This window comes from Rana temporaria, chromosome 12, assembly GCF_905171775.1.
Source record: "Rana temporaria chromosome 12, aRanTem1.1, whole genome shotgun sequence".
Classification (NCBI taxonomy): Eukaryota; Metazoa; Chordata; class Amphibia; order Anura; family Ranidae; genus Rana; species Rana temporaria.
Window position 1 is genome coordinate 22,464,446 of NC_053500.1, and position 24,463 is coordinate 22,488,908.

Here is a 24,463-nt window from a genome sequence, read left to right on the forward strand (position 1 = left end):
TGCAGTGGGGACGCAGCAACTGAGCCTGACTGGGTGAGTATACATGGAGGTAGGCTATATTCAGACACTGCCACTTTGCCTGTTTGCCCTGAATGAACAAAGTAGCAGTGTCTCTTTGATGATTGTTAATTTGCCTTATTGGTAAAGAGGACTTTCGCTCGCCACCTCTCCTCACTTACCGGTTGATCAGTTGCTTCTATCACAGATACTTACCCACCCAGAAGATCCAGCGTTGTCCTTTGGTTGTCTGTCACCTCTCGGTCCTGCGCCGCCATATTGATTATGACATCATCAAGAGGCCTGCTGACTCTTCTTGGTTCAGCCAGGTCGTCTCCTGATGATGCGGCGCTAGGCCCTGCCCCCTTTGTCCTTTGTGAATGAAGCACTTTGCCTACTGGGATATGTGACATGCAGATCCCAATAGGTAAAAGGACAGTGCACATTGTTCGCCTAACCAAATGACATGCAAAGAGGGGCGGGGCTGCACTTTTTGTGAATTTAAAAAAAAACACTGCCTAAATTAGATGGTGTGGAGCAGAGGTGAATAGACATATCCCAGTTTTTTCCTAAATGTTTATTGGAGAGAAACGACATTCTATGAACAATAAAAATGAAAATAATAGTCAAAAGCTTAAAATTGTCTTCTTGGCAGGGGTGCCTTACCAAATACACCAATGCTTGCATGCTGCCTGATCCGTAAAGAATAAGTATGTCACCAGCATACCTTGTATCTCGCAGATTGCATATTATGTTCTGATATGCATAAATAAAGCTGCACTTCTTTGCAAGCTGTATGTGCTGACGATATACAGTAAAACCTTGGTTTGAGAGTAACTTGGTTTAAGAGCGTTTTGCAAGACGAGCAAGATTTTTTTTTATATATTTTGACTTGATATACAAGCAATGTCTTGATATACAAGTAGCGTCATGTCACAACTGAGTATAAAAGAGAAGAGATGCACCTGTAAGTGTAGCAATATGGTTACATTTAATGAAGGTACCACATTTAGCAACTCACTGATTAAAAGGGGCACATCTAAGTATGCAGGCGTCTGGGTAAAGTTGTCCACATAGACCATCCTCGGCACCGCCATCGATGTCATCCCTTCCACGCTGCGCTCCACGAGTGCTTCAAGCCTCGCTTTCAGATCGCTGCTCTACTGCTGGGTAATCTTTCCAGTCACAATTAGACTGACAGTGGTGAGAGCCGGTGGTGCAGAGAATGGTCTATGTGGACATCTTTTCCCAGAATGCCTGCATACTTAGATGTGCCTGTTTTAATCATCAACCATGTGAGTTGCTAAATGTTGTACCTTCATTAAATGTAACCATATTACTACACTTAGAGGCGCCTCTTTTATTCTCTGTAGCTCCCTGCTGGATTTTGCTTATTATCCCCTTGTGGAGGCTTCCATTTGTGAATGGACATTTTATGGTTGCACAATCTATCACATTGCTATAATTTTTTTATATGGACTATAAACTGAAGGACGTATGACTAAATGGTTGTGGAATGAATCATCTGAGATTCCATTATTTCTTATGGGGAAATTTGCTTTGATATAAGAGTGCTTTGGATTACAAGCATGTTTCCAGAACAAATTATGCTCGCAATCCAAGCTTTTACTTTATTGTACTTTTGTGTCACACAATGCCAGTAAAAATTGTTAAAGCATATTTATCAACTTGGTCAAATCCAGTTTGGTGTGTGATTGGATAATAATATCAATTAGTACACATTCACAATTACAAATGTTGGGCCAGATCCACGAAGCAGTTACGCTGGCGTATCTATTGATACGCCGCGTAACTGCTAGTTTGCTCCGGCGTATCTTTGTTTTGTATCCACAAAACAAGATACGCCTGAAGCTGGGCTAGATCTGACTGGCGTACGTTTTAGTACGCCGTCGGATCTAAGGTGCATATTTACGCTGGCTGCTAGGTGGCGTTTCCGTCGATTTCCGTGTTGAGTATGCAAATTAGCTAGATATGGCGATCCACGAACGTACGTCCGGCCGGCGCATTTTTTTACGTAGTTTCCGTAAGGCTTTTTTCAGCGTATAGTTACCCCTGCTCTATGAGGCGTAGCCAATGTTAAGTATGGCCGTCGTTCCTGCGTCGAAATTTGAAAAATTTACGTTGTTTGCGTAAGTCATTCGCGAATAGGGCTTTGCGTAGAATGACGTTCACGTCGTAAGCATTGGCTTGTTGCGGGTTAATTTCGAGCATGTGCACTTGGATACTCCCACGGACGGCGCATGCGCCGTTCAGAAAAAACATCAATTACGTCGGGTCAAGTAACATTAACATAAAACACGCCCACATCTTTAACATTTGAATTGCGCGCCCTTACGCCGGCAGATTAACGCTACGCCGCCGTAACTTTAGAGGCAAGTGCTTTTTTTTCATTTTTTCTAAAATTTTAAGTCAGCAGACTTAGCGGAGGGGAGGATTAGTGGATAGGATTGAAGTCCTTCATAGGGGTGAATTTCCGCTTTAATGAATAACATTATTACTTTTATATTTGCTATATTTAATATTATGCCCCAATAAGTATTTCCTCCCTTTGCAGGTTTATAATCAACACGGTTACGGAAAATGCCTGTGTGTTCTTTTCGTTAAGCTTGGTTGTTCCATATATGATTAGTAAAATTATATTGCTATTATAGAACAACAAATATCTAAACGTGATTTTATGTTCATAGTATGGATTCCAATCACTTAGGAAAAAAGTGTCAATAGAACTTCCACAGAAACCTGAGAATCTCACTAGAAAGAATCAAAAACCTGAGGATAGTATGGTTTCTAGCAAATTGGACAAGACCCCATACAAGATGCCAGCAATATCTCCTATCTCATCAAGTAATGAATCTATCGAGCAGGTTAGAGGTTAGTATTGTAACAACTCCTGTATAGTGTACAATTCATGACCCTGCATTCTTGAGGTACCAAGCTTTCTTTATTTTGTACATAGAATCTATTGATTGACTTGTGTACAGCCAGCCTGTTGGGTTTTTCCAGAACAATCAGAACACTGATTATGTTTTTGTACAGTATCTATAGTCTGAGTTATTGTAGAGTGCACTGTAAGTAGCAGCTTACAAGTGGGGATGAGAGTATGTTGCCCGTACTTAAAGCGTAACTCCACTTTTTTTGAGAAAAAAACATTCCTCTCTGGGTGATCTATGTACATTATAAGGATTATAACAACCTTTGTTGCAGACCTTATGTTATTCTGAAGAAGTCTGTGTATGTTCCTGTGTGCTGAGTGAGTCTCTAATGGGAGTAGTTTGATAATTATCCATCAGCTGTGCACCTGCACAGCACTAATGAGGAAATCTGCCGGACCTGCATCCCTTTAGACGTGATTTTCTATTGGGAGTATCTCACCAAAAATATTTTTTTTGTTGCTGGGGATGCCTGAAATCTGACTTGTATCTTAGGCAGACTTCTGGCAAAATTGGTGAGCGAATCACACAAGCAGGAAATTATGTTTCTGGGGGGTGGTCAGTACACACAAAAGATAAGTTACCCTTTTTAAGGTTTAACTGGCTGTAAGTCTACCAGATCCCTACTGTTGAACCTGGAGGAATAAAATTAACATTAGGCATTTTATAATCTGGCATTTTTAAAACTATGATATAGTGCACTGTGATGTCAGTTGGCCGGGCATAATAAAATCTTTACTTTGATATAAAAGGATTAGTAAAAGATACTTTTTACCTATCCATTGAGGGACACGTGAATTCTTAAAATTCTTAGGTTATAATGCTGCCTACAAGAGAAATAGACACTGGTAGTCAAAAAGCAGTTGGATGGCACAGGATAACTCTGTCCACAACACAAATGTCATTTCTGGTGATATACTCCCAATAGAAAATCATGACTAAAGGGATGCAGACCCTGCAATTTTCCTCATTAGAGCCTTGCAGGTGCAGCAGTTGACTGATAATTAGGAAACCACTCCCATTCGATTCACTTTACACATGGACACAAACACACAGGGATTTCTTCAGAATAACAAAAGGTAGGAATCTGCAACAAAGGCCCAGATTCAAGAAGCACTTGCGCCCGCGCAACCATAGGTTGCGCGGCACAAGTGCTTACTTGCTCCGGTGTAACGAGTGCTCCTGATTCAGGAACCTCGTTACACCGACTGCAGCCTAGGATATGACAGACATAAGCCTCCTTATGCCTTCATATCTCAGGCTGCATTCTTGCGTTGGCCGCTAGGGGGCGCGGCCATTGTGATCGGCGTATAGTATGCAAATTGCATACTACCACCGATTCACAAAAGTTGCGCGGGCCCTGCGCACGCAAGGTACGGAGTTTCCGTACGGCAACTTTAGCGCAAGGTTGCTCCTGCTAATAGCAGGGGCAACCAATGCTAAAGTATAGCTGCGCTTCCCGCTCGTGAAATTTAAATTTCACGTCGTTTACGTAAGTGATTCGTGAATGGCGCTGGACGCCATTCACGTTCACTTAGAAGCAAATGACGTCCTTGCGACGTCATTTGCCGCAATGCACGTCGGGAAAGTTTCCCGACGGAGCATGCGCTGTTCGCTCGGCGCGGGAGCGCGCCTAATTTAAATGATTTCCGCCCCCGGCGGGATCATTTACATTAGGCGCCCTTACGCAGGGCTAATTAGCATAGCGCCCGCGCAATTTACGGAGCTACTGCTCCGTGAATCGCGGGCAAATCAAAATATTTGCGTGGGCGCAGAGAAAAATCTTTGCTCTTTGCCCACGCAAATATTGCTCCGATCTACCTGAATCTGGGCCAAAGTGTGTAAAATTCCTTGCAATGTACATAGATCACCCAGAGGGGAATGTGTTTTTTCTCATCAAAGGTGGAGTTACTCTTTAAATATGTAATTACAATATACATGGGTTCCTTCAAGTTCTAGTTAATTTTGGGGGGTCTTGGTATTGAAGCACTCTGGTAAGATCAGAAGTACCCTCCAAGAGAAGTTTGAAAATTTCAAAAGTTCAAAGTTAAGCCAATGATTTCTACTAAGTTGTTTAATTAAAATATTTTCACATTACAGCTCAGCACCTTGACTTGGACACAGGGTTACCAGTTAAAAACGCAACTTTCACAGTGTTTACTTCCTCGCCTTCACCGTGTTCCTCACCCTTAACTAGCCCCAATCCAGTGAAGTCACTTAGCATGACAACAGCTGTGAAAAACGTGACCAAGCACTGGGCTAGTACTACTGACACGACTATAAATAAACTTGGTGTATGTGAAACTGTCCAGGAAAACCTGTCTCCAGCCATCAGTAACACGTCAATGGTAAAGTAATTGGTTTCTTTGTTATTTTATTATTATTAATATTTATATTTCTGTAACTTATTTCTCCCTGGCAACACAAAGGAGTTGGTTTATTAAAGGCAAATAGACTGTGAACTTTGCAAGGGCAGTTGCTCCAGAGCTTAGAAAATGAGGCAAAACCTTCATTTTACAGACACCTGCAAGGACAATCATTGCACATGATTGGTAGAAAAATTGCACATGATTGGATGATGGAAGTCAGCCTAGCTTCCCCTCATTTACGTAGCTCAAGGGAAACTGCACTTCCGAAATGCATAGTCTGTTTGCCTTTAGTAAATCCAACCCATAGTGTTTGTATCAGCTTTTGGGGGCAGATGGTGAGGGAGCCACCTAGGATAAACTCTGTAGAACATATCTTTAAAGCTGTAGAAGTATGAAGTGTTTTTTTTTTTTGTTTTGTGATGGAATACCGGTACTGCAGGATATCAGCGTGTCTTGCTGTCAATGAAGAGGCTCCTGGTGTAGGATGAGGTGAGTATGCAGCAGATTAGGGGTTGGTATTAGGGCTGGTTCGCACCAGCGACTGCACTGCAGCGCAGCGTCTGGTGAGCAGTGTGATTCAGCTGAGATCAGTGCAGTGATGATGCCCTGAGCTTGGCGGATCTCACTGCTTTTTTTTGTTCAACAAACTATGAGATATCACACAGACATCTCATAAAGTTCAATTGCTGGCTGCGCCGTGTGAGGCAGTGTATTGCCTCGCACTACATTGTGCTGAAAAAAAAATACTGGTTTCTGTACAACGATTTAAAGTGCCCTGATAGGTTGTTTTCTTTTCCTAAGCACTAGCCTTGTATCGGTTTGGTGATGATTTTGTTCAGATTTTGTCTGTTACCACTGTGGATCCAGCAATGTCTTGTCTTAACAAGGTGACCAACATACCGGTGAAGGATGTACCTGCTTTTAAGTACTCAACCGATATGTTGATGGAAGCCCTTTTTCAAACTCTGTTCTCATTGATGGGTCCAAACTCCTGTTCATGACTGTACTTTGTCAAACCATGTGACTCAAAACCTTCACTGTGATGGCTTATTTGAAGCCTCCAACTTTATTTCTTGCCTGTGTCTCCTGTTGGTACATATGCACATATGGATAGGATAAATTAGCTAATGTGCTGGACTACAGAATTCTCGTGTAAGAAGTGTTTTATCTGCATGGTATTAGAGGGAAACAAACCTCTTCAGATTAGCTCTAGCTGTTCTCATCAAGGATGGTACTGGTGGCAAGAGCACTCATCCCTTTCAGCTGAGGAAGCCTAGGGAGAAGACTGCAAAGTTGTCTCTTTTTGGCCATCAAAGAAAACGTTATGTCTGGCGCAAACCCAACACATCACCCAAAGAACACCATCCCCAGTGAAACATGGTGGTGGCAGCATCATACTGTGGGGATGTTTTTCGGCAGTCGGGACTGTGAAACTGGTCAGAGTTGAGGGGAAGATGGATGGTGCTAAATACAGGGATATTCTTGAGCAAAACCTGTACCACTCTGTGTGTGATTTGAGGCTAGGACGGAGGTTCTCCTTCCAGCAGGACAATGACCCCAAACACACCGCTAAAGCAACACTTGAATGGTTTACAATGGAGTTCCACCCGTTTTTTTCCCCTAAAAATCTTTAAAAAAAAAATTATACTTGCTATGCGGAAGTAGCTCTTCTGCATCTTCTTCCACCGCGGTGGATCTTCTGGCTCATCCTACGTCATCGTGTCTTCTTGTGAATGAGCCGCGCTGCCTTCTGGGAACTGTGTGTATCCCAGGAGGCAGCAGCCCATTCACAAAGCGCTACCTGTTTTCCTTAGTAAGGATGGAGGCGCCAGTACCGAGCGATCGCCGTCGGGGGACCAACATCGCGGGCAACTAGGACAGGTAAGTGTACACTGTTAGTTGCTGCTGACTTTAAAAAAAAAAATTGCTTTAAGGGGAAACATGTAAATGTATTGGAATGGCCTAGTCAAAGCCCAGACCTCAATCCAATAGAAAATCTGTGGTCAGACTTAAAGATTGATGTTCACAAGCACAAACCATCCAACTTGAAGGAGCTGGAGCAGTTTTGCAAGGAGGAATGGGCAAAAATCCCAGTAGTAAGATGTGGCAAGCTCATAGAGACTTATCCAAAGCGACTTGGAGCTGTGATAGCCGCGGAAGTTGGCTCTACAAAGTATTGACTTTAGGGGGGTGAATAGTTATGCACATTGACCTTTTCTGTTATTTTGTCCTATTTGTTGTTTGCTTCACAATTAAAAAAAAAACATCTTCAAAGTTGTGGGCATGTTCTGTAAATTAAATGATGCAAATCCTCAAACACTCCATGTTAATTCCAGGTTGTGAGGCAACAAAACACAAAAAATGCCAAGGGGGGGGGGGTGAACACTTTTGCAAGGCACTGTACATCTGTTTACCTTTGCAGATGCTTGGACATCTTGCATCCCAGGAGCCTGGGTGCAAGGTCTGGTGCCCCGCAGCAACAAGCTCTTCCTCTGCTTCTTCCTCGATTTTTTCAATTCAAACCTTTTTGTGTCTCCTCATAGACTAATGGATCTATATCATATCTTCTCAGCTCTTCTGGATCAAGATAGGATAGCCTTCCTGTTCCAGATCAGTTTCAAGGGTTTTACTCCATCTTTTTCATGGTTCCAAAATTTAAAGGGAGCATTTAACCCATCTTGGCCTAGAATTTGTACGTTTGGAACAAAAAATTCCAGTTAGAAATAAACCAGATCTACCATTGCCTTCCTTAACCAGGGAGACTTTCTGGCTTCTCTGGACATAAGATTGTTTACATTAGCCCGCGGAGCTCTCTGATGTGGCCCGCGACCTCCTGCTCTGGGATAAAGGTTTTGGCAAGCCCAGATTGTGGGTTGCTGACCCGCCTTTCCAGGGCATCAGTGTTGTTAATGAAGCCAGGGGTAGAGGAAGCAAGCGGCTACAGAGCCGCATAAGCCGATGCTTCCTGTATAGCGCCGCCTCCTGTCACCTGCGGAGTGATACCAGATGCACTCTGCCTGGGACAGCAACAACCAGCGATACCTAAATGGAAGACTGTTATTAAAGGCAAGTTTATTACTAAAATCACAGTGTATTTATGGGCATCATTGTTCAGCAGTGGTTACTGGGCTGCTTTCAAACTGATCCGCAGGTGCATCGCAGAACACCTGCGGGTTACCTGTACTGAGCCATAGACTTCTGTTATAACCTGCGGGTTTGGTGTGCATCCAGAAAATGCACAATACCTGCAGGATATACTAGAAATCTATGGCAAAGTGCAGCTAACCCACAGGAAAGCCACACGTGCACTGTTCTGCACCCGTGGTGCAGGTAAACCTCAGCACGTCAGTGTGAAAGCAGCCTAAGGCCCCTTTGGCATGATTGGTCCAAACCAATCGGACCCTCCATTCACCTCTATTGAGCCACAAATGTAAACAGACTTGTGGCTGTATACACCCACCTACCTCCAATCCGATCCACTAACAAAAAACAGAAGGGGGGGGGTCTGTCCCCTTCTATCTGGACAGATTGGATCAGAGGGCCTATAGAGTAGAACGAGCCATGTCCATGTCCGCTCTGCATATGCAGGGTGGACATGGACCTGTCACCCGCCCGCTCCACTCATTGTGGCCCACGACTGGTTACTAAGTCGCTTAAGTGGCTCTCACTCTTTAAAACCCCTGGTTTACATAGATGTGTACATCAGTTAACAGAGATGAATCTTACCTGAAGTGAGGCTGAGCGGATCCTGTTCTGGACAGAACTTTTCAAATGCGTTCAAGTCAGCTGTGTACATTCAAGGGATAGATAATTGGCAGGTTTCTTCAGCTGGTAGCGCATGAACCTAAGAGTGGTTTCTACACCTGAAGATGCTCCAGGACTTGTGTCACAGTTTGGGGCCTTCTAGTCTCCAGGCTCAACAACAAACTGGACAATTTGTTTTCACATGCAGGGATCCACTGATGGCAGCAGTGGATGCCCTTGTGGCGCCAAAGGATCAGTTCATGTAATATATGCCTTTCATTTCATGGAACGTCTTACCTGCCTGATCCACATCATTGAGACAGAAGGCACTGTAGTGATTCTCATTGCCCCAGGTTAGCCCAAGGAGATACAGTATGCCAGCCTGGTAGAGGCTTCTAGCGTACGCATCGTGGGCTTTACCAAGCCTTCCAGATCTACTGTCTCTACTGCCATAGGCTCGCACTGCTGTCAATCACATCCAATGACGCAACACACCGGGCAAGGCCGAGTGATACAGTGAGCGCCAATAGCCGCCGGCTGTATCACGGGAGCATGCCTCAGGAACTCAACACCATGCGAGCTAGCTCACATTAAGGTGTTGAGTCCTTGCGGGGGGGAGCCGAGACAGCTGCCGAGGGACCCCAGAAGACCAGGTTCGGGGCCACTCTGTGCAAAAGAAGCTGCACAGTGGAGGTAAGTATAACATCTTTGTTATTTAAAAAAAATAATAACTTTACAACACCTTTAAGCTATGCAGTTTAACTGTGGGTGTTTATTGAATATGAAGAAGGGGTTCCACATTACAGGGTGCGCTGTTAGGATGTACATTGTTAAACAGTAAATGTTTAGGCCCCTTTCACATTTTCAATGCGGTTTGTGTCTCCATGAGAGAGATTTGACCTCACTTCCTGTCCAGGCACAAAAGTATAATGTGAGGGGGGAAACTCCTTTATAGAGGCTGCATTTTAAAACTTGCCAGAAAGTCACAGTCGGGGCATACAGAAAAATTGAGACATATGGGTAGATTCACGTACAATTGCCTAACTTTAGGGCGGCCTAGCCTAGTCTTTTTAGGCTACACCGCCGTAATTTAGTTAGGCTATTAGTGATTCTCAAACCACTTACCTTCAAATTTTCGGCGGCGTAGCCTAAAACGAGCGGGCGTAAGGGCGCCTAATTCAAATGACTGGGAGGGGGGCGTGTAGTATGGAAATGAGGCTTGACCTCACGTTTTTTGACGTTTTTTTACACTGCGCATGCGCCGGGCGACTACATTTCCCAGTGCTCATTGCGGCTAAGTAGGCCGTACGGGCCTATTGATTTCGACGCGGACGTAAACGACGTAACTCCCGATTCGCGGACGACTTACGCAAACGACATTAACATTTCGAAATTTGCGGCGGGAACGGCGGCCATACTTAACATTGGCTAAGCCACTAGAGCATAGCTCTAACTTTAGGCGGCCTATCCCTTACGGAAACTACGTAATTCGACGGCGTAGGCCTGGCGTACGTTTGCGTTCGGTCGTGAATCGGCGTATCCCCTCATTTAAATAATCTACGCCTGCCGCAATGGAAGCGCCATCTAGCGGCCAAAAGAAACATTGCAATCTAAGATAGAACGGCGCAAGCCGTCCTATCTTAGATATGTTTAAGTGTATCTCTGTTAGAGAATACACTTAAACATAGGTCGGCTTAGATTCAAAATTAGGTTGGCTTATCTGTAGATAAGCCGGCCTAACTCTTTGTGAATCTACCTAATAGATTTTAAATCTTTTGCACGGTGCCCAATTCTAAACAGAATTGTTGATTTGGGGCTTTAAGAATTAGAGGAACCATGCAAGAACATGCATTTTGTTTCGGATTTTACAATTACAGATGCTCCACAAATTAAGTGTCAAATTAACCTTCTAAAATAAATGCCCTATATTTTAGGTGAGTTTACCCCAGGATACCTCAACTGTTAGTGGTATCAATTTCCTAGATGTCCGAGATCCTGACTATAATGAACAGTGTGTGAGCACACCTCCTGTCACTGTTAAAGCATGTCTTCAGTCACACACTCTGACGCTAAAGGTTAGTGCACCTTTTAAAGACTTGTGCAATTTACCAGATTATGTTTTATAATGTTACGTATGTTATATGAATGCTACCTCTCTAATACAGATTTGTTAACAACTCAAACAAATTGCGCCTTTTAACCGCTTAACGACCGCCCTATGTACATATACGTCGGCAAAATGGCACGGACAGGCAGAACGACGTGCCTGCACGTCGCTGCCTTTCCACGGGTCAGAGGTCTGATCGGGACCTCCCCCCCCCCCCGGTAGATGCGGCAGTCGGTAAGCCTCAGGGAGCGATCTGGGATGAGGGCGCGGCTATTCGTTTCCAGCCGCCCCCTCGCGATCGCTCCCCGGAGCTGAAGAACGGGAGAGCCGTATGTAAACACGGCTTCCCCGTGCTTCACTGTGACGACTGCATCGATCGAATCATCCCTTTTATAGGGATACTCGATCAATGACGTCAGACCTACAGCCACACCCCCCTACAGTTGTTACAGAAGTGTCCGTCATAATGTCGCAGTCACGAAAAAAAAAAGCTGATCGCCGCCATTAGTAGTAAAAAGAAAAAAAAATGCAATAAAACTATCCCCTATTTTGTAAACGCTATGTGCGAACATTTGTAGGTGTCTGCTGCTATTTATTTTAGGTTTTAGACTATTTCCCTTTGGTATGAGTGAGTGAGTGAGAAACTTGTAAAGCGCAGCACATGCGAACTGAATCGCCTCTGGGCGCTGTATCCATTTCATGGGTAAGGAACCCCTTGACCTCAGAAAAGATGGGTTTTAATCTTTCTCCTGAAGGCCAAGTGGTCCGACTCCAGTCGGATGGTGGTTGGTAGTGCATTCCACAGCCGAGGTCCCTGGACTGCAAATCTTCGATCTCCTTTGGACTTGTATCTGGCTTTGAGTATTTGGAGTAGGTTTTGATTGGTGGATCGCAGAATGCAATTGGGGTTATGGGCTTTTATTTTTTCGCATAGATATTGGGGGGCGTTTCCTTGAATACACTTATGTATTAGGCAGAGTGCCTTGAAAGTGATTCTGTCTTTTACTGGCAACCAATGAGGGGATCTCAGTGAAGGTGAGATTGATTCCCATGGCTTTTTACCAGTCACAAGTCGAGCGGCCGTATTTTGAACGACTTGCAGACGAGTGATTTGGTATTTGAGGAGTCCTAGATAGAGGGCATTCGCATAGTCAAGTCTGGAATTGATGATTGTTCCCACCACGACTGCAATGTCCTCTTTCGGGATAAAGGGCGTGAGTCTGCGTAGTAGGCGCAGCAGATGGCGGGATCCGCTGACTACTGACCCTATTTGTGCATCCATTGTCATGTAGGTGTCGAAAATGGCTCCAAGACTTTTGACTTTGGTGCTAGGGGGGATGGTTTTGCCCAGAATGGGCGGGGGAGTCCATTTTGACGCTGGGTGATTTTTCCGGTTAGCGTGAAACAGGAGAAGTTCTGTTTTGGAACCGTTGAGTTTAAGATAACTGTTTGTCATCCAGTTATCTATTAGGCCCCATACTCACGAGCAAACATGTCTGCTGAAACTGGCCCGCAGGCCAGTTTCAGCAGACATGTTTGGTCGTGTGTGGGCGCGAGCGGGCCGAATTCCAGCAAACATTTGCCCGCCGGGCCTTTTCCCAGCGGGCAAATATTCCTGGACTTGTTTTAAAACAGCCCGCTGGAATTCAGCCCGCTCGGACATGTACGGTCGTCAGTACAGACCTACCGTACATGTCCAGGCGCCCGCCGTCCCTCGCATGCGTCGAATGACTTCGACGCATGCGTGGAAGCATTTTAAAGGCGGGCCGCCCACGTCGCCGCGTCATTGTCGCGGCGACACCGCGTCATCGACGCGGCGACACCGCGGACACGCCCCGCGTATTGTTTACGCGCGGACTTCTGTACGATGGTGTGTACAACCATCGTACAGAAGCCCTCTGGCAGACATGTATGGTGAAAACGGTCCGACGGACCGCTTTCACCATACATGTTTGTCCGTGTGTACCCGGCCTTAGAGAGAGGGATTTCTCTAGTCCAAGAGAATGATCCTTTTTGTTGCAGATGCGGAAATACAGTTGTGTGTCGTCCGCATAGGAGTGGTAAAGTAACTTCTGGCTACTGATGATTTCAAAGAGAGTGCGAAGATAGATATTAAACAATACGGGCGATAAGGGAGATCCCTGAGGGACTCTGCATGACACCGTACGTTTTTCAGAAGTAAACGACCCTAGTTTCACTATTTGTGATCGGTTTTCCAAGAAGGAGGAGAACCAGGGTAAAACACCTTCAGCGACTCCGGCTACTTCAGCTAGCCTAGCCAGTAGTAGTCCGTGGTCTACAGTGTCAAAAGCCGCGCTTAGGTTCAGCAGTATCAGGAGACAAGATTCTCCTTCGTCTGCGGCCTCTAGAGCGTCATCCCATATTTTGAGCAGCGCCGTTTCTGTTCCGTGACCCGGACGGAAGCCTGATTGAAACGGGTCGAGTAATTTATGGGTGTCTAAATGCAGTTGCAGCTGTTGTACAACTACTTTCTCCATTACCTTGGAGAAGACATTTAGAGCTGTTATGGGCCTCCGGTTGTTTGGGTCTTTGGGGTAGAGGGTAGGTTTTTTTAGAATTGGTTTTATTGTACCTTGTTTCAGCAAGGTGGGCACCATGCCCTCCTTGAATGATTGGTTTATGAGCTGCGCGATAGCTGGTGCCAGTATATCAGCACTTTCTTTCAGCAGTTTAGTGGGGATGATATCATTGGGTGCTGTGCTATTACGCAGAGTCCCGATGATATTTTTTGTGGCATCAATGGAAATGGGTTTTAGAGTGAATTTTGGTGATTGCGGCTGATTTATGTGGGTATTAGGTTTGTGATTTGGGGGGGGAGTTGGTGACGGTTCCATTTTGCTGAATACTTTCACAGATTTTTTCAATTTTATAAATGAAATAATCCGATAATTCGTTGCAAAATTCTTGTGAATCAGAATTGGGGTCCTCTAAACAAGCAGGATTCATAGTCTGAGTGACCAGCTTGAAGAGTTCTCTGGGGCGGTTAAGGGCATTTGCGACGATGTTGGAGAAATGATTTTTTCTCTTTCGTTCATAGACGGACACAGCATCCTTTGACCTTAGGGTTATGCTTCTTCCTACCTTCCTACCAGGAGATTTAGGCAGAATTCTACAGCACTTAAGGTGTTAAAAACTTTCCTTCATGCCGCTCCTCCCAGGGGGCGTGGCTCCCCCAGGCATAACCCCCACTCTGCTTTAGCAGCCTCAGTTTGTTTCTGCCTAACCGTCAGGAGAGTCAGGCTCTCTCTGGAGTCCTGGACTCTGGAGTTTTTTCTTGCAAATTTTTTTGCATTTTGCGAGTTTTTTCCTCGCTTTTTTATTTTATTTTTATTTTTGAATCCTGCGATTCTTCTATCAACAGCCGACTGGGTGACAGGCTGGGTCCTCGACCCTTGTAGTCCCCCCAGGTTCGGCCTTCGAGCGTGTGCCGGCCCTCAGCTCCGCTTTGGGACGTCCACGACAGGCCCCATTGCTCCAGGGGCGGCCGGGGAACTTCGGTTCTAGGGCACACATATGACCGGTCTCTATGGCCTTGTCACAGTGTGTCTGGCTGACAGCCATGCCGTTCGCGGACGTTGGTTCTGTCTGGGATACCTCCAGCCAGGTAGTCGCAGGACAGGTAAGTAGTGGCCCCTTACTCAGGTAAGTGGTCTGGCTGGAATGTTTTCCCTTGGGAGGTCGACTGAGGGTTTTCCCCTGCTTTCCTCTCTCCCTTATTCCTCTCCCTCCTTTCCCCTTTGGGTGACGGCTGTGCAGGGGGTTTTTTCCCTGGGGCTCATATTTTTTTTTTTTTTTTTTTTTTTTTTTTTCACTCGGGTATGGCTGGGGCTGTTCTGTGTCACTGCAGGGGACTGTGGTGGACATTCTGGGCATTTTTGTGTGTGCTGTGTGCTGTTTTGGTGTACTGTCATTTTTGGGTACACTGTCTTTTTAAAACTGCGCAACGGCGGCCATTTTGCCGGAGCCGCGCTTGTATAATTCGGCGGCCATTTTCTTGTGGCCGGCGCCATTTTCAGCACTAGTTCGGCCTCTAGTGGCCGTTTCGGCGGGGAAAAAAGACCGCGAATCATCTGAGGGGACAGACGCAGCGCTGCAGCTTCTCCTCAGCACACACTTGCCTTCACAGACCGCGCTGTACCAGGGGGTGGTGAGTCTCAGGGGGCCCCATACTGTGCTCTAGCGGCCGGGAGGTGACCTGTGGGGGACTTTTTTCCTGCCCTTGGCAGTAGGGGTGAAATGGCAACGGCAATATGGAGCCTGAATCAGGCCCCTCATTTCTTACAATGCCGGAATTAACCCTTAAGCGCCCCTCCCCCTGCCACATCTGTTGAATCGGTGTCGGCTGTCCTGGAGTCTTTTCTCACCAGGTTTGAAGCAGCCAGTGCTCGGTTGGGGGGTAAAAAAGCGCCCCCCCCCGGAGGCTGTTTCTGGGGATATCTCTGACGCAGAATCTGATGCTTCTGGTTCTGTCATGTCAGAGGATGCGGGCTTAACCCACATGGACAGCGAGGATGACTCTGCTGCGGAGTCTGCTGATAAGGAATTTGTTGGAGCTCTTATTACTGCGGTGCGTGAGGCTCTTCATTTAGAGGATTTGGCGGAGACACCAGCGGTGTCAGTCCTTTTGGATTCCGCAAACCACCGCGTACCGCTAAGGTATTCCCCTGTGTTCCTTATTTAGACAATATGTTGTATAAGGAATGGGATACACCGCAAAAGGCTTTTACGGTTCCTAAAAGCTTTGCTACCGTTACCCCCTGGAGGAGGACTTTTTTAAAAAAGTGGGTCACTCCTCCGTCGGTGGACCCTCCTGTGTCCAGACTGAGTAAGGCTACTACGTTGCCTGTGGAGGGGGCTCCTGCTTTCAAGGACCCCGCTAATAGGAGAGTGGAGGCCGTGGCCCGCTCCCTGTTTTCGGTGGTGGGTTCGGTGGTAAGGCCGGCTCTGGCCGGAGCCCTGGTAGCTCAGACGCTGACTGAAAGGGCGAAGCTCCTGCTGCAGGACCTGGAGGTCCAGGGGGCTTCCGAGTCCTCTAGGGACCTGGCTGAACAGTTGATTCAGGGTCAGAAGTTTCTCTGCGAGGCGGATATGGATTAGATTCCTTTGCTTTCCAGGGCTTCTGTCTACGCAGTGGTTCTGCGCCGCCTTATATGGCTGAAGTGCTGGTCGGCTGACCAGTACTCAAAAAAGGCCTTGGTAGATTTGCCCTTTAAGGGCGGACGGCTTTTGGGGGCATCCCTGGATGACATCATTAAGGATGCCACTGGAGGTAAGAGCACCTTGCTCCCTCAGTCGGGGAAGGGTAGGGAACCTCGCCGCAAGCAAGGTCCTACTTTTACTACCCCCTAAACGGTTTTTTTTCGTGCGCGGCTGGAAAAGGTCCGCAAGGTGCAAAAGCCCTTGCTGCCGGGCGTAAGCGCCCCTGGTTCAAAAAACCGAACAAGCCTGCTTCCGCATGAAGGTCTGCCCCCGCCCGGGTCTCGGGTGGGGGGACGGCTTCACGACTTCGTGGATCGGTGGAATTCTCTTCTATCCGACCGTTGGGTTTGCGAGGTGGTCGCCTCGGGGTACAAGATAGAGTTCCTTTCTTGTCCCCCAAACAGATTTTTTTCCATCCAACCTCCAGCTTCCTTCGGATCGTCGGCTAGCCCTGTCCGGGGCTGTCCAGGATCTTCTGGACAGGGGGGTGGTTGTGCCGGTCCCCTCGCTGGAACGGTTTCGGGGGTTCTACTCCAATCTGTTCGTGGTCCCCAAGAAGGGAGGGGTTCGCCCTATCCTGGACCTAAAGGCCCTCAACTCCTTTGTCAAGGTGCAGCGATTCAGGATGGAGTCGGTCCGTTCTATCATGGCGTCCCTCCACCAGGGGGACTTCATGGCGTCCTTAGACATCATGGACGCATACCTGCATGTTCCCGTTTGCACAAGCCACCAAAGGTATCTGCGCTTTGCGATCGGGGAGGACCACTATCAATTCGTGGCCCTCCCGTTCGGGCTGGCGTCGGCACCACGGGTGTTCACCAAGGTGCTCGCCCCGATCCTGGCCTTGCTACGGCAGCGAGGGATCGCTATCGTGGGATACCTGGACGACCTTCTCCTGAGAGCTTCTTCAGGCTCAGAGTTAGAGGAGGACGTGTCCATCACGTGTCGGACTCTGCAGGAGTTCGGCTGGTTTCTGAATCTCAGAAAATCAGTGTTGGTTCCGTCCCAGAGGCTGGAACCCCTGGGGCTGGTTTTGGATTCGGGGGAGACAAAAGTGTTCCTCCCATCGCAAAACCTGCTGACCCTGCAATCTGCAGTGAGACAGTTGTTGACCCAGAAGTGGTCATCTCTTCGCTTCTGCATGCGGGTTCTGGGTCTGATGGTGGCCTCCTTCGAGGCAGTTCTGTATGCCCAATCCACACCAGGGTACTACAGAAGGAGATTCTGTCACGATGGGACAGGGTCCCATCTTCTCTGGATCACCAGATTCGGTTGAGCCATCTGGCCAAGTCTTCCCTGGCATGGTGGCTGACGTCTCCGGTGCTTCGGTCCGGGAAGTCTTTTCTTCCGTGCCGCTGGACAGTGGTCACGACGGATGCCAGCCTCTTCGGCTGGGGGGGCGTCTGGGGCACCCAGTCAGCCCAGGGGCGCTGGACTCGGGAGGAGTCCCGCCTGCCGATCAATATCCTGGAGCTCCGAGCAATCAAGCTGTGCCTTGTCAGGTGGTTGCTGGAGCTACAGGGCCGTCCTGTCAGGATCCAGTCCGACAACGCCACGGCCGTGGCGTACATCAATCATCAGGGCGGCACAAGGAGCTCGGCCGCGGCGACGGAGGTCGCTCACATACTTCGGTGGGCCGAAAGGTCCGTTCCGGCCCTGTCGGCGGTATACATTCCGGGAGTTCTGAATTGGCAAGCCGACTCCCTAAGTCGCATGACTCTGGATCAAGGGGAGTGGTCTCTCCACCCGGAGGTGTTTCAGATCCTGTGCCAAAAATGGGGCACTCCAGACGTGGACCTTCTGGCGTCCCGTCTCAATCGGAAGGTACCACGGTTTGTGGCTAGGTCAAGGGACCCGTGGGCAGACGCGTCAGACGCGTTAGTGGCTCCCTGGGTCAATATCACCTGATTTACGCCTTCCCTCCTCTAAGGCTCCTACCCCGCCTGCTGCGCAGGGTGGAAGCCGAAGGTATTCCAACGATCCTGATCGCCCCGGATTGGCCGCGTCGCTCTTGGTACGCGGACCTGGTACGTCTGGTGACAGACGCCCCCTGGCGTCTGCCTCTGAGGGAAGATCTCCTGTCTCAGGGCCCGATCTTCCATCCTGCTTTACGGTCACTGGCTTTAACGGCGTGGCTGTTGAAAACCAGGTACTGAAGGACCGGGGCCTGTCGGGCCCGGTAATCTCTACCATGCTGCGTGCACGGAAGTTCACTTCTCGAAAAATTTACCATCGTACATGGAAAGCATACATCTCTATGTGTGAGGAGATGAAGTGGCACCCCCGTACTTACGTGGTGTCCCGGATCCTGCTGTTCCTACAGCGGGGAGTGGACCAGGCTCTTGCCTTGAGCACGATCAAGAGTCAGATTTCTGCTCAGGCTGTTTATTTTCAGCGTCCCTTGGCAGCGAATTCTTTGGTTCGCACGTTTGTGCAGGGGGTCCGGCATGTGGCCCCCCCGGTGCGCCCTCCGCTACCTTCTTGGGACTTGAACTTGGTCCTCTCGGCGCTTCAGCGTGCCCCCTTTGAGGACATTCGGGAGATCCCCTTGCTGACTTTGTCGCAGAAGGTGGTCTTTCTGGTAGCTATTACCTCTATCAGACGAGTGTCTGAACTGGCGGCCTTGTATTGCAAGGCCCCCTACTTGGTCATCCATCAGGATAAGGCGGTGCTGCGCCCGCAGCCCTCTTTTCTTCCGAAGGTCGTTTCGGCCTTTCACATTAACGAGGACATTGTTGTTCCATCATTATGTCCTCAGCCGAAGAACCCGAAGGAGGCCTCTTTACATTCTCTGGATGTGGTTCGGGCCCTTCGAGTTTACTTGTCGGCGACAGCTCCGTTCCGGAAGTCGGACTCGCTGTTCGTGTCTGTGTCCGGTCCCAGTAAGGGCCTGGCAGTCTCGTCGGCCACCATTTCCAGGTGGATCCGACAGGTTGTGCTTCAGGCCTACGCCCTGAAGGGGCGGGCGCCTCCCTTTCGGGTCATGGCGCATTCGACCAGGGCAATCGGGGCCTCCTGGGCTTCCGACACCAAGCCTCTGTGTTACAGGTGTGTAAGGCAGCGACCTGGTCGTCGTTCCACACTTTTTCAAAGTTTTATAAGGTGGATGTGAGTGCATCTTCTGATGCCTCCTTCGGCCGCAGGGTGTTACAGGCGGCAGTTTAAGGTTGGAGTTCCTCCGTTGAGTAACTCCGGTTTTGTTTGGGGTGTAACCTGTTTTTGCTGTGTTATTTTCCCACCCCTCGAATTTTTTTGACACTGCTTGGGGACGTCCCTAAGGTCAAAGGATGCTGTGTCCGTCTATGAACGAAAGAGAAAAAAGGATTTTTGTACTCACCGTAAAATCCATTTCTCTGAGTTCATAGACGGACACAGCACCCACCCCTCCTTTGTTTGTACTGCTTGTTACGAACTGAGGCTGCTAAAGCAGAGTGGGGGTTATGCCTGGGGGAGCCACGCCCCCTGGGAGGAGCGGCATGAAGGAAAGTTTTTAACACCTTAAGTGCTGTAGAATTCTGCCTAAATCTCCTGGTAGGAAGGTAGGAAGAAGCATAACCCTAAGGTCAAAGGATGCTGTGTCCGTCTATGAACTCAGAGAAATGGATTTTACGGTGAGTACAAAAATCCTTTTTTTTGGCCGTGAAGATTTCTTTGTGATATTTCTTTGTAATTATCTTGTAAATGGTGTGGTTTTTATCTGAAGAGCACCTTTTCCACGCAGCTTCTGCTCTTCTACGCTCTTGCTTTAGCAACGTCAGCTGGTCATTAAACCAGCTGGAGTTGTTTTTCCGGATGCAAGTTTTGCGTTTTGGTGCTACTAAGTCAGCTGACTGTAGTAGCGCCTTGTTGATGGCGTCAAGTGTTTCTGTGGCTGTTTGTTTTTGTTGGGTTGTTTTTATTTTGTTCCCTAGTGTTGTTGTTTTTTTTTTTAAGTGTATTTTGTGCGTGTACTCGAGAGAGGAGCCGGACTGCAGGAGTTGGGAGTAGGCAGGCCTCCCCCAGAGGCAATCTGCCACCTTTCTCCATGCCCCGGGTGGCAATGGCGGGTGTGTGAGGGGGTGCTCCCACACAGCCCTCCCTACCTGCTCCGCTTTGAAGCCCAACGGGGCAGAGGGACTCCCTATAAGGCAGTGAGAGGATTTGCCCGCTCAACCAGCCCCGTTAGTCCTTCGCCTGTCTTTTTTAGAGACCGCGTGGTCAAAGTGCGTGCATGTTAACCCAATTTCGAGTGCGTGTAAGTGTGGTGGTTTTTGTGGGAGGGGGGTGGGAGTACTAAGCGCAGGCTTACCTCGCATAGCACACCCACCGGGAGCCAGGCTGAGACCACCAAACTCAATTCACATGTAGTCGAGACCGGGATCCGAACCCCTAGCTGCAGAGGTGAATGGCTTGTCAGCGCAGTGCCAATCGCGTTGAGCCACCGCAGCTCCTTCCCTAGTGTTGTTTTGAAGAGTTCCGAGTGGAGCTTCTTCTGAGATCTAGTCCAGTGAGTTGTCACCGGTTTTGTCGTTTTTTTTTGGGCTGGTGTTTTTGGTGATTGTGAATTTGATGGCATGGTGATCGGTCCATGGTTGCGGCTCATTTTCCAGGACGTCAATTTCCAAATCTTGTTTGAAAATGAGATCGAGCGTATGGCCTGAGGCATGAGTGGGGCCTTGTATTAGTTGCTGCAGACCTAATCCTTCCAGATGGTCGATGCAGGCGTCGGCTACGGGGTCCAGCGAGGAGTTGGCCCAGAGGTTGAAATCCCCAAGCACCAAAAGGTGTTTGATGTTTAGGGTATATGTGGAGATTAATTCCGTCAACGACGTGAGAAGGTGCGTTTTTGGGCCTGGTGGTCTATAGCAAAGTAGCATATGGACCGTATCTTGGGGATTTGTTTGCAGCTGCAGAGTGAGGGTTTCCATGAATGGAAGCGAGTTTTGAAGGACTGGTTTGGTGATCGAGAGGTGAGTCTTGTGAATCACCGCCAGGCCCCCCCCTCTTTGCCCCACTCTGTTTTGCATTTGAATGCGATCATTTGCTGGCACCAATTCTGTTAGAATGGTGTTGCAGTCGGCTGTGAGCCAGCTTTCTGTGATGAAGAGGCCGTCTAGATCGTGTTAAGGCAGTGTTTCTCAATTCCAGTCCTCAGGCCCCCCCAACAGGTCAGGTTTTCAGGATTTCCATTATTTTGCACAGGTGATTTGATCAGTTTCACTGCCTTAGTAATAACAACAGCTTTTTCATCTGAGGGAAATCCTGAAAACCTGACCTGTTGGGGGGGGCCTGAGGACCGGAATTGAGAAACACTGTGTTAAGGGAAGAAATCATAGATTTCTTGTCAGTGTTTTACTGCCGATCTTGTGTTGGCCAAAGAGCATATTATGCGCTTGGGCTGGGGTACCTGCGCGTAGTTTTTGACTGTTGATCGTCGATTGATTCTCAACAGTCGCTCATTCCTTAGAGCTTTTTTGGTGACAACTGGGAGTATAGAGGCAAATGGTTTTAGTTCCCGGATGGTTTCTGCAGAGTATTTTAGGTAACCCATGGTCGCAGAAAAAAACGCAGGGAAGTAATGTTGATTGGGGGGATCCTATATGGTGATGGGCGGAAGACTGTCCAAGTGAACCGTCACTTGTTGAGTCTTCTCTCCCCGATTGGTCCAGAGGGTTTTCCCTTGCGTCAGAGGGGGATATGGTCATGTGACGGGTGGCCCCGCCCTCACCTACATAAGAGCTGTCACTGACATAAGAGCCCATGTCCCCATTAACATGGGGACATGGTGTTTTGAGGGGTTCACAGACCCCCCCAAAGCATCCTCCCAATGTTGAGGGCATGTGGCCTGGTTACGGTTCAGGAGGGGGGGGCACTCTCGTCCCCCCCTTTTTTCCTGCAGCCTGCCAGGTTGTGTGCTTGGATAAAGGGTCTGGTTTGGATTTTTGGGGGGAACTCCACGCCATTTCTTTTTTAAATTTGGGGTGGAGTTCCCCTTAAAATCCATACCAGACCTGAACGGTATGGATATTTGGGGGAACCCGACATAATTTTTTTTTATTTGATGCAGGGTTCCCCTTAATATCCATACCAGACCTGAAGGGCCTGGTAATTGAATTTGGGGGGACCCCCACTCATTTTTTTTTTTATCAATGACTTTTCTCTGTATTGCTGGGAGCCGACAATTCATTATAGCCGTTTGTGCAGGAACAGTTCTAAGCAGGGGAAACAAGCGCTACTTCACAGGCATACTCATTCCCAGGTACGAAATGTATTGTTTTTTTGTTTCACTTTAAGCATTATTAAAATCACTGCTCCCGAAAAAATGGCAGTTTTTAAAACTTTTTTTTGCATTGATACATGTCCCCTGGGGCAGGACCCGGGTCCCCAAACACTTTTTAGGACAATAACTTGCATATTATTCTTTAAAATTAGCACTTTAGATTTTAAACGTTCGAGTCCCATAGACTTTAACGGAGTTCTAAAGTTCACACAAACTTTTGGTCTGTTTGCAGGTTCTGGTGCGAACCGAACGGGGGGATGATCGGCTCATCCCTAGTCCTGACACTTTATAGTTTCAAGGATCTGGTTTAACCTTCACCTGTCAAGACAAACTCTGCTACATATGTGCACTTAGTAGGCTTTTTGACATTAAGCAGCTGTTTCCCAGTTTGTCTGTGAAGGTTTTCATTTATCCAGATCATGATATAGCTAGCCTTAATTAGTCACATTCAACTTGTTTAGTAATGTTGAATACATTTGGAAGCTTATCCAATCCAATTCTTCATTTACTAAGAGTGATAGGAGTATACATAGTCCTACAGACAAAAAGAGTGCCCCATAGTTACATTACCCAACATTTATATCCACACAGGTAGCATAGACACCTTAAACCACTCACCATGGAATCTACCAAGGCAGATGTTGATTGTTTCCCAGATTTGCAAGGCTGCCACCTGGGCTTCTCTTCACACTTTCTACAACTTCTGCCAGATATATGTTTCGGACTTACTTTCTCTAAATTCTAATAGGTAAAATATTTCGTCCTCACACGTTCTGTAAGTTTTACCAGGTGGACATTTTGGCTTCCTCTGATGCCAGCTTCAGGTTCTTCAGGCAGCTCTTTGAGCTGCAGGCATTCCCAAGTTCTCTCTTGTTTTCATAGGCCTGTTAGTGATTGTTGTTTTGCCAACCCCTCAGTTGGACTACTTCTTGACTTTCCAAAGTTTAAAGACCTGTGTCCCTCAGTGTATGAGAAAAATGAGAATTACAATCTTTTTTTTTTTGGAAAAAATTATTTATGATTATGCTTTCTGTACAGCTTTGCTAGAAACCTTAGGCATGCTGGTAGTAGGATGGGTTATCCTGGGCTGACCTGCAGTTTGTTTGCCAGTGTCCAATCCTTCTGTAGACCTTATCCTTAGCACTTCAGGGATAAAGCCTTCTTGTGCCCCTCAATGGACTTCAAGAAATACATTTTGTGCTGAGAACAAAAATCCTATTTTGCCCTATGACTAGCTGTGATTTCATAACTATTTTGAACATGAAAAGCCAGGTGTCCTACTTGCAGAATGCAGTTTCAAGCTTGTTGACTTTCAGTAAAATAAGATATGTGCCACAGCTAACTAATTGTCAATAATTTTTTTTCCTTTCAGAAAAACAGTGTTGCTTCATACCACTCAGGCTCAGTTGTAAAAAAAACAACAAATGTTACACACACAACTTTCCATGAATCCGGTATGTATTATACGCTACTTCAACTGATGATTCTGTTAGCCACTTCAGCTTCGGAAAGTTTTACTCCCTTCATGACCAGGCTATTTTTGTGCTACTTCAACTGGTAATTGTGCGGTCAAGCAACACTGTACGCAAATTAAATTTATAGCATTTTTATCGCACAGTTTTATTCACTCCTTCAGATGGAGAAGTGCAGCATTGTCATGCTTCCAAAGGAAGTGGTGAAAAAAGGGGCATACCTTCAGGGTCAGTTGGGGATAGTTGCAGAAGGAATGTATAGTGCACAGTGAAAAAAAAATTGATTTTGCCTGGATGCTGTAGGTAGGAGGTTACTTTATAGGAATGATAAGGTAGGTTAGAAG

The 24,463-nt window shown here is 47.4% G+C and overlaps 1 protein-coding gene across 1 annotated transcript in view; it reads left to right on the plus strand.

Moving 5' to 3' along the window:
• SYCP2 (synaptonemal complex protein 2) overlaps window positions 1–24,463 on the plus strand; it is a 121,156-nt gene that overhangs the window by 83,388 nt on the left and 13,305 nt on the right. The window contains exons 33-36 of the mRNA XM_040330008.1: window positions 2,706–2,889; window positions 5,049–5,296; window positions 10,996–11,136; window positions 24,020–24,101. Coding sequence (XP_040185942.1) covers window positions 2,706–2,889; window positions 5,049–5,296; window positions 10,996–11,136; window positions 24,020–24,101 — 655 coding nt within the window. The remainder of the gene's footprint in view (window positions 1–2,705; window positions 2,890–5,048; window positions 5,297–10,995; window positions 11,137–24,019; window positions 24,102–24,463) is intronic.